This window comes from Sphaeramia orbicularis, chromosome 19 (genome assembly GCF_902148855.1).
Source record: "Sphaeramia orbicularis chromosome 19, fSphaOr1.1, whole genome shotgun sequence".
Lineage (NCBI taxonomy): Eukaryota > Metazoa > Chordata > Actinopteri > Kurtiformes > Apogonidae > Sphaeramia > Sphaeramia orbicularis.
The window spans coordinates 49,723,597-49,739,926 of record NC_043975.1 but is presented as its reverse complement, the minus strand read 5'-3'; the positions used below and the strand labels follow the sequence as shown (position 1 = coordinate 49,739,926).

At 35.4% G+C, this 16,330-nt stretch overlaps 2 protein-coding genes across 4 annotated transcripts in view; one reads left to right on the top strand and one right to left on the bottom strand.

Moving 5' to 3' along the window:
• Window positions 1-16,330, bottom strand: part of rab26 (RAB26, member RAS oncogene family) — a 304,408-nt gene that overhangs the window by 28,209 nt on the left and 259,869 nt on the right. The gene's annotated exons all lie outside the window — the stretch shown is intronic.
• LOC115410625 (uncharacterized) lies at window positions 9,460-16,108 on the top strand. 3 transcript variants are annotated; one of them, XM_030122351.1, is made up of 2 exons: window positions 9,460-9,618; window positions 14,873-16,108. In XM_030122351.1, the coding sequence occupies exon 2, from the start codon at window positions 14,903-14,905 to the stop codon at window positions 15,773-15,775; it is 873 nt and encodes a 290-aa protein (XP_029978211.1). In that variant the 5' UTR covers window positions 9,460-9,618; window positions 14,873-14,902; the 3' UTR covers window positions 15,776-16,108. The 3 variants fall into 3 exon arrangements, with proteins under 3 accessions (XP_029978211.1, XP_029978210.1, XP_029978209.1); XM_030122350.1 differs by having other exon boundaries at window positions 14,868-16,108; XM_030122349.1 differs by having other exon boundaries at window positions 9,485-9,592; window positions 14,868-16,108.

The following is a 16,330-nucleotide window of genomic DNA, read 5'->3' as shown; positions in this document are numbered from 1 at the left end:
ACTGCTGATGGTTCCACGGACCTGTTTTAGCACACGCGGTGACAGGTCTTTTAAAGCTGTGGACCACGTCTATGGAATGACCTGCCTCTACACCTACGGTCCATGGACTCTGTAGAGAGCTTTAAGAAACACCTCAAAACCCTCCTGTTCAAAAAGGCTTTTTAGTCTCCCACCTGACCCAGGACCACCACAGACTGATTACACTCTATGTATTCATCATAATGTACTCCATGTGTCATCCCCCCCCCCCAGTCTCTCTATATCTCTATCGCTCTCTCTTTTCTCCTCCTTTACTCTCTCTCTCTCTCTTTAAACCCCAACTGGTCCAGGCAGACGTCCATCCTTCAGGAGTCTGGGTCTGCTCCAGGTTTCTGCTGTTAAAGGGAAGTTTTTCCTTCCACTGTCACCAATCACAAGTGTTTGCTCCTGAAGGATTCTGTTGGGTCTCTGTAAACTTAATTTGATTCTGATTTGAATTGATAAAGCACTTTGTGACTCTGTCTGTGAAAAGTGCTCTATAAATAAAATTTACTTTACTTTACTTAAAGTATGAAGAACCTGAAATGTCTGTAGAAAATTCAGCACAGTTTTAATATTTTTCCTTCCTGTTCCTCAGTGTCTAGTGTCTTTGTAGATCTGATCCATAATGCACATGAACAAATGAGAAGTGGAGGAATAATATTAAAATTGCACTAAATTTTCTTATGTTTTTAATTAAAATTTTAGTTTTTTCAGGGTTTTTTTTTTTTTTTTGGATAGTTTATAAAAGTATTTTCATAATTTAATGGGTTTTTTTACACTAAAACAAAGACAAAAAATTGAAGTTATCATTATTTATAGGTTATTCTGTTATTATTTTACTGGTTCAGCCCATTTCAGATCAAATTTAGCTGAATATGGAACTGAACTAAAGTGAGTTTGACAGCCCTGGGTTAAAGAGTAAATGAAACAGATGAGCTGCACGACAATTTAACTTCTCTTTGGGGATCAATAAAGTGATTCTTATACTTAAATAAACCCCTGAACTACTTCTTTACTTTTCAAACTGTCAGTCTTCAGGACACTGTTTGGCTTTGGAATCATCTGTACAGGTCAACAAGTTGCCTTCCTGTTATTTCAACCGGCCCAGCCTAATATGACAGGATAGAACCGGCTCTGGTTGGAAGTATACTTGTGTGTGCTTTATTTGGATATTTCCCATGCAGTAACACACTCGCTGCTGTCTGTCCCGTAGAAGAACATGACAGTGTACGGTTTATTTTGGAACTACTGAGGCTTACATGAACCATGTGATCATCATAGCAGTGACATCAAAGCATGTCACAACTCTCTCTCTCCATGGCTCTGGTTTACAGCATTCTCCCCAGAGGTTGACGTGGCTTCATTACACACAGATTAACGTTGGGAGTCGTCACCTTTCGGCTCCAGCTTGAACGCCGTGAAAACCTGCCAATTACACACAGCCTCGAAAGATGTGTGCTGCTGGTGGGCGGAAGATGAGGGAAGCAGCAGCAGGTTTGGAGCTGACGGTGATGGAACTTCAAAGAAGGCGCTCCACACTTCCAGTGTGTGTGTGGGGGGGGGGGGCACGTGGATGTCCTGATGATCGGAGACGGCGCTGGAGCAGAAAGCAGTTACCATTCTTTTTCTTGTTTTTTGTTTTTTTTTAACCCTTACAGACCCAGCTGTTAGAAACTCACAAGGCTTGGACCCAAACGAATGAGACTAAGAACAACACAAGACCTCCACCAAGAGAGATCTGCCACCCCCCCCCCCCTTCATTTTGTTTATTGTTTTCTTCATTTTGTTTTTATATTTTCTTCATTTTTTTCATTTTGTTCATTATTTTCTTCATTTTTCTTCATTTTGTTTTTATATTTTCTTCATTTTTTTCATTTTGTTCATTATTTTCTTCATTTTTCTTCATTTTGTTTTTATATTTTCTTCATTTTTCTTCATTTTCTTCATTGTTTTCTTCATTTTGTTTTTATATTTTCTTCATTTTTCTTCATTTTCTTCATTGTCTTCCTTTTTCTTCATTTTGTTTTTATTTTTTCTTCATTTTTCTTCATTTTTCTATTTTCTTCATCTTTCTTCATTTTGTTCATTGTTTTCTTCATTTTTCTTCATTTTGTTTTTATATTTTCTTCCTTTTTCTTCATTTTGTTTTATATTCATTTTTCTTCATTTTGTTTTTATATTTTCTTCATTTTTCTTCATTTTCTTCATTATTTTCTTAGGGTTAGGTTTAAGGGTTAGGGTTAACCCTAACCCCCCCCAATCACCACCAAAATGTAATCATTTGTTCCTTGTGACAGTATCAACATTTTCTGAAAATGTCATTAAAATCCGTCCATAACTTTTTGAGTTATCTTGCTAACAATCAAACAAAGAAACACACGCACACAAAGCAAAGTGATCACAATACCTCCTGTTGGAGGTAATAATTTTTCTGCTGGTCTAGGGAATTGAACCGGTGACCCTTCATTCAGGCAATCCTCTAATAAACTTAGTTTGAGTATTTATTTACTCAAAATATAAAAACAACAAAAATATCTTCACAAATGTGGCATCAGAAAATTAACAGAAAAATCTTCTCAATTGAGGTATTAAAAAATTCTAACTAGTGCTGGGCAGTGATTAAAATTTTGATTCGCAATTAATCACTTGGATTTCTGCAATGAATCATGATTAATCACATAGTTACAGTGTGTGTGTGTGTGTGTGGGGGGGGGTGGTTGCCGGCATCAACAGTGTGTATTCCCTTTCAGTGATATTTCAGACTGCAGTACTCCGCTGATAAAAATAATTGCACATGTCAGTGCTTCCAAACACCTGTCCCCCCCCCCCACCACCACCATCTGAAGACATTTAAATGAAAATGTCCATGGAACAGACCGCTACTGTTACACATGTTTATGTCCACACATGTTTATTTACACTTGTGAGTGATTGACAGGAGTCTTAGTCCCACTAATCAGTACTAATACTAATAAGCCCAATAATATGTGATGTTCAGTTGTTCAAAGTAAACAAAGGGGGCCCTCTAGTGGTGGGAATAAGTGTCACTAACGTATGTTTTGTCCTTGCGGTGTTCCCGTAGTCAGTTCAGACATAAGAAGGAACTAACAGACATGTTTCTTTCACTCTGTTTGTATGGCCCCAAAAACGTTTGTCTGTGAGTATTTTCTGTTCAGTTGTTGTCAGAATGAATAGTATCAAATATCTCTGATGTGAACCTTTGTTACTGGAAAAAAAGATGTTGTAAATCTTAAGTTAATCTGTAAATGCTAATCATTAGTGTGTCTATGGATTTTCCCGTTCAAGTTAGCATTGAGCTAGCAATCTTTTTCCCATTCATTTAAATGTATAATGCCATGTAAATGTACTAAGGCAGTGAACAGAACTCAGACAGATTTAGTTTGTATGTGTCAGTTTTACAGTGAGTCTACAGGAACAGATTTGGACACAAGTTTTGGGCGTCCGGCTTTTCTTGGTAAACCTGTTGTCTATCTGCAGCTAATCGCTACACGCACACAAGCGGAAGAATAGGAGTTAGAATAAAACGGCATTAACGGGAGGTAAAAAAAATTGTGGGCGTTATTTAATGAATGCGTTAACGTGGTAATAACGTGATAACTTGCCCAGCCCTAATTCTAACAAAAAGTTCTTCACAAGCATGGCATCAAAAAATGAACAAAAAGATCTTTTCAAATGAGGTATTAAAAACTCTAACACAAAAGTCTTCACAGACGTGGTATCAAAAAATCTAACACAAAAATCTTCTCATACGAGGAATCAAAGTACAACAAAAAATTCTTCACAATATGTGGAATCAAAAAAACTTACAAAAGGTTTCAAGCAGCACAGGAGAACGTCCAGGGAGTTCTTTTCTTAACCAGCGTGAAAAACGCACTGACAACAGACACCAGGAGAGGAGGGAATATAAAGGGTGGAGAGGTCGTGGGCCCCAGGTGAAGACTATCAGGGAATCAGGGAGGAGACACACACACACACACACACACACACACACACACACACACACACACACAGTGCCCACAGACGAACAAAGCCCCTCACCAAAATAAAACAGGAAATGAACCAAACCAACTAACGTAAATACTAGCACCGCTGAGGGCGGTGTGTCACACCAGCGCTACTTTTGCGGCAGTTCCCAAATAAATCTAACCTTTCTAAAGTGATTTATCACCATTTATTATAACATCATCGTCTTTATTTTGCATTTGTATGTGTAAATCCTGTATTTTCCTATTTTTAATTCTCAGATGTGTAGATGTTCAAGAAAACTCAGAGTAAATTCAAAGGTTATTACATCAAGACAGAGAAAAAAGAAGAAAAACTGACTTTTTTCCAACAAAATATATCAGTAACTGAATGTAAAAACAAGTCTCTCCATCCACTGTCATTGATCCAACTCTATGGGTTTTACTGCTGAATCAATGCTGTAGAAGATGACAGTGTTTCCACAGTAACTACGGAGCCTCTGAACATCCAAATGGGTCATACACTGTAAAAAAAAAAAAAAAAACTGTAAAAAAAAAAACGGTATTATTCCAGCAGATGGGGTGCCAAAAAAAAACTGTTAAATAACAGAAAATAACCATCTCATAAAAATATGGTAATTTTCCATAATTAAAATACAGTTTTTTGCCTCAACTTTACATGAGATTTTACTGTTGTTGTTGTTTTTTTTTTTTACTTTGTAATGTTTAATAAAGAATATTTACATGTATTAAAATAATCAAATTCCCTATAAATATATATATAAATAATTTTCAGTGAGACTCAGTTGTTCAATCCACTGATAAAAACTGTATTTGGACAGTTTATCAGTGCTTATACATGTTATACATTCACAAAATACATTTATTCAACAGTTTTGTTGTGAAACCTCCTGTAATTACACAAGATATTTGTCAATTAACAAACAAGTCTGGTTCAACTGACAGAACAAATACTTCTGTTACTGTTAATTGTCAGTACTTTTATCTCTCGTTTTTTTTTTTTTTTTTTTTACAGTATTAAACTTTAAATTAACAGTTTAATCTCATAAATAGAAAAGAAATATTTGTGAAATTCCAATACATTGCAAATGTATTTTAACTGTATTTATCTGTGAAAAAAGAAAAAATTCTTTTAAAAAATGGAAATTTTATGGTTATTCACAGTTACAGTTTTTTCATGTTATTTTCCACTTGACATGTAAAATCACAGTCTGTTTTTGTCATTTCATTGATATTTTCTTGCATCTTAAAAATACAGGAAAAATCTGTCAAATAAGCAGTGAAAATTCTGTTAAATTACAGATTTTTTTTTTTACAGTGTATCTGATGACCATGAAAAGATGACAACTGTATTTTACATCACTTATTTCCATGTACTGATAGGATTAGTGGATCAGCAGGTATTAAACAGTTTAGATCAGTGGACATTTGTGGTCGTCAGTGGATGTTTGGGTCCTTATGGGTTCACCAAAGTAGACTAAACCCTGGTCTTGGGTTCACAGGTCACATGATCCATTTCCTCAGTCCTTTATTTTTAGCTCAGGCTGCTGCTTTGTGCAAAATAGTGAAGTAGTGAAGACTGACAGCTGTGTGTAGTGTTAGCTGCTGCCATTTGAAGGCACCACATAAAAGTGTGTGATTTGCATAGTGAGCTTTGGTGGTTTCCTAGAAACAGATCAGCAAATAGGGTGAAGTCATTTTTATTCCCCAGGCTGGTTTTTGAATATGTATGAGACAGAAATACACAGAAAAGCAAAATTATATTTATTTGTGGTTACTAAAAATATACAAAAAAAAATTCAAAAATACTTCAACATACTGTTAATATTGTTAATATTGTTCATAAATATACATACTGTCACATACTGTTAATATCCCATTTTATGTACAGTACTTTGGGATTTTTATCTGTGAAAAGTGCTTCATAAATAAACTTTACTTACTTATTTACTGTCACACACTATTAATTCTGTAAATTTGCGTCTATTCATGTTTTATTCAGTTTTATTTTTTATTGTACTTAGCTCTATTCTTATGTTACTTTGTAAAATTATAACATTTAGATTCTATTTTCTTCTAGTTTTTGAAATTTTATATTCTATTCTTTCTTAAGGTAATATACTTTAGGTGCTGGTGTTTTTGTTAATACTGCTGATAGATAGATAGATAGATAGATAGATAGATAGATAGATAGATAGATAGATAGATAGATAGATAGATAGATAGATAGATAGATAGATAGATAGATAGATAGATAGATAGATAGATAGATAGATAGATAGATAGATAGATAGATAGATAGATAGAAAAGAAAAGAGAAAAAAACAACAACAAAAAAACATTAGACCTATAATTTGATTCATATTTACATTCTGAATGTCTGTTTGTGGAATTCCAGACTACCTCCATGTTGAAGCTGATGATAACCCTGGGTCTAAACCACAGGTGTCAAACATAAACCGGCTCTGTAAAGGGTCCAGTCCGACCCGTGGAATGAATTTGTGAAATGCAAAAATTACACTAAAGATATTAACCATCAATGGTGTTCACTTTTTTTTTTTTTTTTTAGTTCAGGTTCCACATACAGACCAACATAATCTCAAGTGGGTCAGTCCAGAAAAAACGCATCATAATAATCTATAAATATGGACACCTACAAACGTTTGTCTTTGTTTTAGTGTAAAAAGCAAAATTCCATTAAAGAAACTTACATTTACAAACAATAAAAATGTGAATAACGTGAATAAATATGAACAACTTGAAATGACTGAAGAGAAGGAAGTGCAATTTTAACAATATTCTGCCTGTGATTAAATGTTTTGTGTATTTGTAGACGCACTGTGATCTGTAAGTTATAATGTACATGTGTAAATGATAAACTGAGGCAGAATACTGTTAAAATTGCACTTAGATTTTTTAAGAAATTTCAGGTTGTTCATGTTATCCACATTTTTAAGGACATTTTTAGACATGTAAACACTTTCATAATGCACTGTAGGAAATGACTGTAGAATTAACACCAGAAAGTTGTAAAATTGCAACATAAAAAAAACTGTAAGTGACAATACAAAGCAAAGTTGTTTATTTGAAAAGATTTTTGTGTTAATGATTAAATCAAATTTAGCTGCAGTTTTTACTGGAAGAGTATGTGAACAAAACCAGATCTGTATGGAGAACTGATGGATTTGTATTGTTTTTAGAAAATAAAACTGGAAATTGAAAAACAATGTGGTGCCGTTTAAACTGCAAAGACCATAATGTTGAAATAACAGCCTATTTGCTTATATATATATATATATATATATATATATATATATACACACATAAGTTAAAAAAGTAAACATTTACAATGTACCATTTTAAATGTGTAAATGACTGGGTTGGTAGAGTTGGTAGAGCGGCTCGTCCAATAACCAAAGGGTTGGTGGTTCCAATCCTGGCTCTGACTGTCCATATGTCCAAGTGTCCATGGAAGACACTGAACCCTAAACTGGTCCCAGTTGGACCTGGTGGATTTGGAAAGAGCTGTGGACACCATGAAGGAGGAGAAAATGAGCTAAAGAAGTGCAGAACATTTACCATTTAAATCCAACTGTTAAATCTACAAGTTTAAACTGTTAAATCTACACGTTTAAACTGTTAAATCTACAGGTTTAAACTGTTAAATCTACACGTTTAAACTGTTAAATGTACATGTTTAAACTGTTAAATCTACATGTTTAAACTGTTAAATCTACAAGTTTAAACTGTTAAATCTACACGTTTAAACTGTTAAATCTACAGGTTTAAACTGTTAAATCTACATGTTTAAACTGTTCAATCTACATGTTTAAACTGTTAAATCTACATGTTTAAACTGTTAAATCTACATATTACTCCGTAAATATGTTTACAGTTGGATGTGTTTTTTACAGTATTGTTCTGGAAACCACAGCTGCCAGTGTTTTTTCCCGTAAAAACAACAGGATTTTTTTTACAGTGTGTAATTGGACTTTTTTCCACTGTTATTATTTTCCTGGTCTGACCCACTTCAGATCATATTGGACTGAATGTGGCCCCTGAGCTAAAATGAGTTTGACCCCCCTGGTCTAAACTGTCCACACATCCTGGACTTCCACTATTATTCCACCCAGATACAGTGTACCTGCAGCATTCAAAGCACTGAACTGTGCATCGGTGCAACAACAAGTTCCAAGAGATTGTTTTACACAGTGTTTCTATTTTTCTGTTTGTGATATATCATACTACCAGAGAAAAGCCTCTTTCCAGAAATGATATCCTGAAAACCTCACTGCAGACTTTATTTATTGATTGATTTATTACTTGTTTATTCCTTGTAGTACTTTGTTGTTTGGAACAAAACAAGGGCAAAGATATAAAGAAAAAAAACCTTGAACTTTAACCCTTTCATGCACAGTGCTCACTCCAGTGGACAGTTCTTCTCCAGCTGTTCTCTTGTATATTCATGGGTTTGGTTGTTTTAGTTCCATATCAGCCAACACAGTGTACGCTCATGCACCATCCCATAATACACTGACATTCAGACCATTACTGGAACTTTGCTGTTCATGATAAACCTGATCTGCACTAACATGTTTAAGTGTAAATCAAGTGCTAATTGTTATTAGACTGTGATTAACAGTTTTCTGAAGCAAAAATTTTATTTTTTTTTTTGCACATCCTCCTGACACCCAGTAATGCACTTTGTCCTCTATAGGGACAAAAGTTTGACAGTTTTACTTTTAAAATGCTGTCCATTACAAAGGACATTCCATTAAAAAATCAATAAATAAATAAAAATAATTTTAAAAATGTATCTGAAAAAACTGTTGCATTATGCAGTTTCCAATCAAGACAATTTTTTTAATGTAAAAAAGCTAAAACTGTCAAATTCCTGGGTCTCAGGAAGATATTACCTCCATGAAATGAGTAAAAACTAATATTAGACTATGATAAAATGAGAGAAAACAGTAGCAATTTAGCAATTAGCGGCATTAAAAATGTTTTTATTTCATAGTTTTCGCACAGTATATGACTTTCTGATGATGATTTTTAAATACATGTTTCTTTGCTTCAAAACTTAAATGCATGGTGTCCAGCTGAGTGGACATTTTTGTAACTTCACAAAAAATAGGTTCATAAAAAAAAAAAATAAAAAAATCAATTGCATTGTTTTTTTCATGCCTAAAGAGGAATAAAAACACTCCAGAAAAAAATACTGACTAAGGTTCTAATAATTCATGCATGAAAGGGTTAAGTTGAATCACTGCAGTTTGAGAAAAAGTAAAGAAAAACTGTCTGTTTATCTAAAGTCAAGGTATAAAACAGTAACAGTGGTCACAGACTTGACTACTGCGAAACTTCTGTGCAATCAGAAACACCATTCTTTCCTGTTTTTACTTCATACTTGAGTGGAGTGTGTGTTTATCTGTGAGCAGCAGAGAAAGTGGGACTGAGGGCGTTAGTTTCAGGAAGTCATGGTCGTGGTCGATAAGCTGAAGGGACGGATATCTGCAGAGATATTAAGAGGGAAACGAAGGAGAGAGATGATTTATGGAGATCTGCAGGTAAACAGTGTTTCACTTCTATTTGTGTGAGTATCTGCACTTTACTAACATGTCGTCGCTCAGTTTAAGGTTATTTTGGTTTAATTATTTGAGGTGTTTAATGATGAGTTAACATGTAGCGTGCAGGATTAGAACTACCACACAATACATTAAACACATGGAACTGAAATACTTTATAAACCGTCATTAGGTTTTTCAGCTAAATTGCGTGATACATGTTCATGTTTGTGATTTTATTGTACAGTTAGTAGGACGTCAGATGTTCCACATGTTTAATAAAAGCAGGTTTGACTGTCTGTTGTATGACAGTGATTATAGACAACAGACAAGGAGCACGTGTACCATTGGAGAGTGTACACTGTAAAAAAAAATCTGTAATTGAACAGAAATTTCACTGTTTATTTTACAGATTTTTCCTGTATTTTTAAGATACAGTAAAATATCAATGAAATGACAAAAACAGACTGTGATTTTACATGTCAAATGGAAAATAACATGAAAAAACTGTAACTGTGAATAACCATAAAGTTTCCATTTTTTAAAAGAAATTTTGTCTTTTTACAGTTAAAATACATTTGAAAATGTATCATAATTTCACAAATATTTATTTTCTATTTATGAGATTAAACTGTTAATTTAAAGTTTAATAGTGTAAAAATAAATAAATAAATAAATAAATAAATAAATAAATAAATAAAACTAAATTTAAAAACTAAAATCACTGACAATTAACCATAACAGAAGTATTTGTTCTGTCAGTTGAACCAGACTTGTTTGTTCATTGACAAATATCTTGTGTAATTACAGGAGGTTTCACAACAAAAATGTTGAATAAATGTATTTTTGTGAATGTATAAGCACTGATAAACTGTCCAAATACAGTTTTTATCAGTGGATTGGACAACTGAGTCTCACTGAAAATTATTTATTTATATATATATATATATATATATGTATATATATATATATATATATATATATATATATATATATATATATATATATATATATATATATATATATATATATATATATATGTATATATATATATATATAGGTAATTGGATTGTTTTAATACATGTAAATATTCTTTATTAAACATTAAAAAGTCAAAAAAAATAAGCAAAATCTCATGTAAAGTTAGGGCAAAAAACTGCATTTTAATTATGGAAAATTACCATATTTTTATGAGATGGTTATTTTCTGTTATTTTACAGTATTTTTTGGCACCCCTGCTGCCGGGATAATGCTGTTTTTTTACTTTTTTTTTTTACAGTGTATTAACTACAACAGGAAAATATGCGTGTGTGGAAAAGTGATAACAGATTATATGATCCAAAACATGACTTTGACCTTTTCCACTTCTTTCATAAAAGGGTTATGGTCAAGATTAGTGTTATAACAGAAGAAATGTAAGGCTAATATCGTTATCGTCATAGTATAACTGCCAAAATCATATACAAAAGGACAAAAGTATGTGGACACATTGAATCCAGGTGTTTCTTTTCTAACAGGGGTCTGGGATACAAAACAATAATGACTAATGTTATAATATTTTAGGAGTGATTTTGGTCAATTCAGTTCTCCCTAATCATTCCTTTAGTCCGCTGGGGTCAATATGATCACAAACTGAGGCTCAGATCATGGTCATGTGACTTACTGCAGGAAGAAAATCTGGGAAATAAAAACTAATGCAAAGCTAAAACGCTAAAGCAAAGCTAATTTAGTGCATGCATCCCTTCAACAAAAAGATTTTCCAACTTTGGTCAACACAACAGTCCACAGATTGTATGAGTGCAGTAAGTCACAGATCTGAAGAAATAATTAGAGAGAATCGGATTTCACTAAATCACTGACAAAAGACGACAAATCACCTTTAAAAAACTGGCCACGTGTGACCATGGAAATGCAGTGACTATGCTAAGCTAAGCTAACAGAAGGGCTAAGCTAAGCTAACAGAAGGGCTAAGCTAAGCTAACAGAAGGGCTGCCAGAACAAGGCAACGTCAGCACTGCAGCACAAACCCTTCTGCTCACTGATCTACCTCATTAATACCTCATGTAAACCTTTATTCACGTTTAACATTTCCATGTAAACAGAAGAGAAAATACTTTAGTTCCAAATTAATTTCTTCTGGAAAAATAAATCGGATTTAAAAACATCATGTAACCATACCCATTCCGAAATAAACAGCACTGATAGAGTGAGAAAAGAAGAAGAGAAGAAGGAAAAAGAAAAAAACAAAACAAACAACAACAAAACAAAAACACCCCCCCCCAAAAAAAAACAAAACAAAACAAAACAAACAAAACAACAACAACAACAACAAAAAACAATTTTACATAGCGTCCACCCCCCATCCCCAGAGCCACTAACATATGCTGGTGTAATGCTCCGCTGTGGGCTGCTGCTTATGCAGTGGATCTGAACTATTGGGCCCTTCCATATGTGACATCACTGGTTTCAGATGTTTTTCAGATTCTCCCAGCTTGTGGTTCAGTGTGTATCTAATCCTCTCTAAGTGAAGGGTGTCCATCATTGTTGTTATCCAGGCTTTAAAAGCTAGTGTCTCTTTTGACTTCCACAACAGGACAATGAGCTTGTACAGAGAAGGCCATCGGACAGGAGGTGGCGCTGTACCTTCTGCAGATTTCTGGAGCTTTCTGAAGCACCCAGTACAACCAGTAGGGGATCTGGTCTGAGCTGAACCTTAAAGACATTTGAAAAGAATGAAAACATTGTATCCCAGTATTCCTCTAATCTTGGGCATAGTACATAGCTATGTAGCAAGTCTGCGAACATTTGATGACATTTTTCGCAAGTAGGTGATATTTCTGGATAGATCCTGTGCAGCTTCACTTGTGAATAGTGTAGTCTATGTAGGATTTTAACCCTTTCATGCATGAATTATGAAAACCCTAGTCAAGATATTTGACCTGAGTGTTTTTATTCCCCTTTAGGCATGAAAAAACCATGCAATTTAGTTTTTGTTTTTTTTGTTTTTTTGGGGGGGGGGTACAAAAATGTCCACTGAACCCATGCATTTAATTTTTGAAGCAAAGAAACATGTATTTAAAACCAGAGCGTGACATGAAAAACTATGCAATAAAAAACATTTTTAATGCTGCTAATCAGATGTTTTCCCACATTCTAACACTTTTACTTTAAAACTAATTATTATTCACTTCATTGAGATAATATGCAAAAAAAACTGTTTTGTTTGTTGATTTATACTAAAACATGTCACTGTAGATCAGGTTTATCAAGAACAGCATAGTTACAGTAATGGTATGAGTTGCATGGGATGATGCATAAGTGTCCACTGTGTCGGCTTTTTGAGGGCCAAAAAATGTGTTTGACCATGTTGTATGGTTCTTTGTTATCTGACTCTATGTGCTCGAAATAAAAACAACACTAACTAACTAACTAACTAACTAACTAACTAACTAACTAACTAACTAACTAACACTGATGTGGAACTAAAACAATAAAACCCATGAATACACAACAGAACAGCTGTAGAATAGCTGTACTGACCACTATGCATGAAAGGGTTAAACTGGATCAGATGATGTCTAGCATTAAGGGAGCCGGACGAAAAAAAATAATAGCATAATAACTCATAAATAATGACAACTACTATTTTTTCTCTTTGTTTTCGTGCAAAAGAAACAAAAAAAAAAATCAAAAACATTAAATTATGAAAATATTTACATTTACAAACTATCCAAAAAAAAAAAAAAGATGAGAATTATCTGAAAAAACTGAAATTTCTTAAGAAATTAAGCCCAATTTTAACAATATAAAAGCCTCAACTTACACATGTGTATTATGGATCAGATCTATAAAGGCACAAAACATTTAGTAACAAGCAGAATATTGTTAAAATTGCACTCAATTTTCTTGAGACATTTCAGGTTATTCTCATTTTATTGTTAAAGGATAATTTGTTCTTGTAAATATTTTCATAATTTAACCCTCTGGTATCCAGGTGCGTCGTTTAGGCACACTTTGCACTTCGTGTTAAAAAATTCATATTGTTTTTCACAATTTCAATAAGGTTAGAATTCAAAAGTTGTTCATTTGTGCATGATCTTTAAAATTCTGTCCACCAACTCAAATGTGCACATTGTAAACAAAAGAAAATGACCAGACTAGCATCTGTCTGCCAAGTGTGCATAAAACGCACTATTTCTAACATTTGATCTGTATGATTAGGACTGAGCTGGATTTACAAAAATAAAATCAAATTACAGCAGAAAAATAAATCAATATATAATATTTAATAGTTTGATTTATAGGTGTGCATTTTATGCACACTTGGTGACAGATGCTAGTATTTTTGAACATTTGACCTAGCACCAAAAATAATGCAAATTACCCAGTGTTCGAGTTAATCATTGACATATGCCAGGATGAAAAAATCAAATAATATGTGATCCACTTTTTGTGTAGTATATTGAAAAAAATGAATTTTTTGTGTTTTTTGCATCCAAAAAAATGGTTTGTTTCCATTACAAACACATCATTTAAAGGGTTAAAAAATGTGACAATTATTGAGTATTTAGTATTTTTATTTATGGCTCAAGTTGATGGAACAGAAAAAAGTGTAAAAGAATTTAAAACAAACTATATGAAAATTTTTTTGCCATTATTCCACAAGTGTGCCAAAAAGGCACACTTGGTGCTTAGTAAGGGCCTTGGTGGACGGGATACCGGAGGGTTAATGTTAGTTTTTGCACTATAACAAGGAGAACATTTTGAAGTTGTCATTATTCGTCAGCATAACATGATATTTTTTCCACATTAAACCAAGAAGAAAATTTGGAGTCATTATTTATAGGTTATTATTTTATGATTTTCCTTGAAATCACAATAGTCTGTATGTGGAACCTGAACTAAAACTAGTTCAACACTCTTGGTTGAGTATATCTTCAGTGTAATTTTTACACTATCCAAGTTCATCCCGCGGGCCGGACTGGACCCTTTGGCGGGCTGGATTTGGCCCGCGCGCCGCATGTTTGACACCCCTGGTCTAACTTATCTAGTGTTACGCTCTCAAAATTTTTGAGGTGAGGAATGGGTCTCCGTTGATCAGGTGGATGATAAAAGGTGAAATGTTCTCAGATGTTCTGGGTGTAGTCGTATCAGTTCTGTTGTGTAAGACCATTGTGAAATGTGTGAAACTGTTTGTGAGAAGTCAAGATGGGCGTCTCCTGTCCTCTTCCTCTTTTTCAAATGTAAACACCCTTTCTGTTTCCATGTTTCTGTTCAGATCAGATCAACTCGGAGGTCTCCACCCTCACAAACATGAACAGATCCTGTTCCGTTAACGGTTCTGCTGCTGGTTCGAAGTGGAGCCTGAGGAGGAACAAACCGTCTAACGGTAGTTGTGTCAGACTCAGAGGACAAACCACAGAGTCCAAGGAGAGTCCAGATCCAAAGCAGGACACCAGAGGGACACCAGGGTTCCCCTCCATGGACCCCCAGCGCCGGTGGTCTGCAGACGTCTCCACGTGTGGATCACCCCCCATCATTATCGTAAAGAAGAACAAGAAGGAACCGCAGCCGCCTCAGCGTGGCGTATCCCTGCTCAGACCACACCCCCCATGCCATGATCCAGCCAAACGCTACTCCTGCCCCCCCATTAGGACCCTCACCCCCCCTACTACCCCTCCCCCCGTCCAAACCTACACCATCACAGGCCCCGACCCTCTTGGCTGGAAGCTCCGCCCTAAGTCTGGCTTTGCCTCCCCCCGTACTCACACTGCCAGGCTGTCCCTTCAGATCCCCCTCCCCGACACCATCCACGAGGTCAAATTTTACCCAAACTCATGTATGGCGTCCATCTCTCAGACCACACCCCCTTTTGAATCCCACCACCGCCACCGCCGCTCCCAGTCCGACTGCTCTGGGCCGGCGGTGACTCTGGAACAGATCTACGCCGTGCAGCTGCGGAACATTGTCCATGAGACAGATGATGTTTACAGCGAGGTGAATGATGAGAAGAGTAGGGGGCCTCACAAAATACCACCACCGGTGGCAGAAAAAACTCCCATTGCGAGACAAATGGCCAAACAGATCGCTCAATCCTGCCGCCGCTACGCTGTAACGATGAACGTCAACGAAGAAGAACCGGTTTACAGCAGCGTGATAAAGCCAACACGTACACATTCACAGTGAGGAGCTGCATCAAAGACTGGGATGAAGAAGTGTCACAAGCCAAGAATCATCTTCAAACATAATACAAAGACTAAAGTTGACCTCCTGCCTTGATTAGCTTTTGATTGATTGTTCTTAGATGAGAGGCGGAGCTTTACACTGTCAGTCAATAGTAACAAGATTAATTATATTTCAGAACACTGAGTCTGGAAAACAGCTTTGACAGGGAGAGGAACAGTCCACAGTGTCCTGGCTGACATCCACAGGACTTCACCTTTTATGGGGCAAGTGACTATTTTTGGTCATTTCTGCATACATTACAAGACAGTGACAGCAACAGTTCCAGTGAGGACAGTGAGTCCACAATCTGAGGTCCAATGTGGTCTACAGGGTCTGGAAGGTCCAATGTGGTCTCCAGGGTCTGGAAGGTCCAATGTGGTCTACAGGGTCTGGAAGGTGCAATGTGGTCTCCAGGGTCTGGAAGGTCCAATGTGGTCTACAGGGTCTGGAAGGTGCAATGTGGTCTACAGGGTCTGGAAGGTCCAATGTGGTCTCCAGGGTCTGGAAGGTCCAATG

Bases quoted from the DNA above. Each gene is read 5' to 3' on its own strand.
- LOC115410625 (XM_030122351.1), top strand. From the start codon at position 14,903: ATGAACAGATCCTGTTCCGTTAACGGTTCTGCTGCTGGTTCGAAGTGG.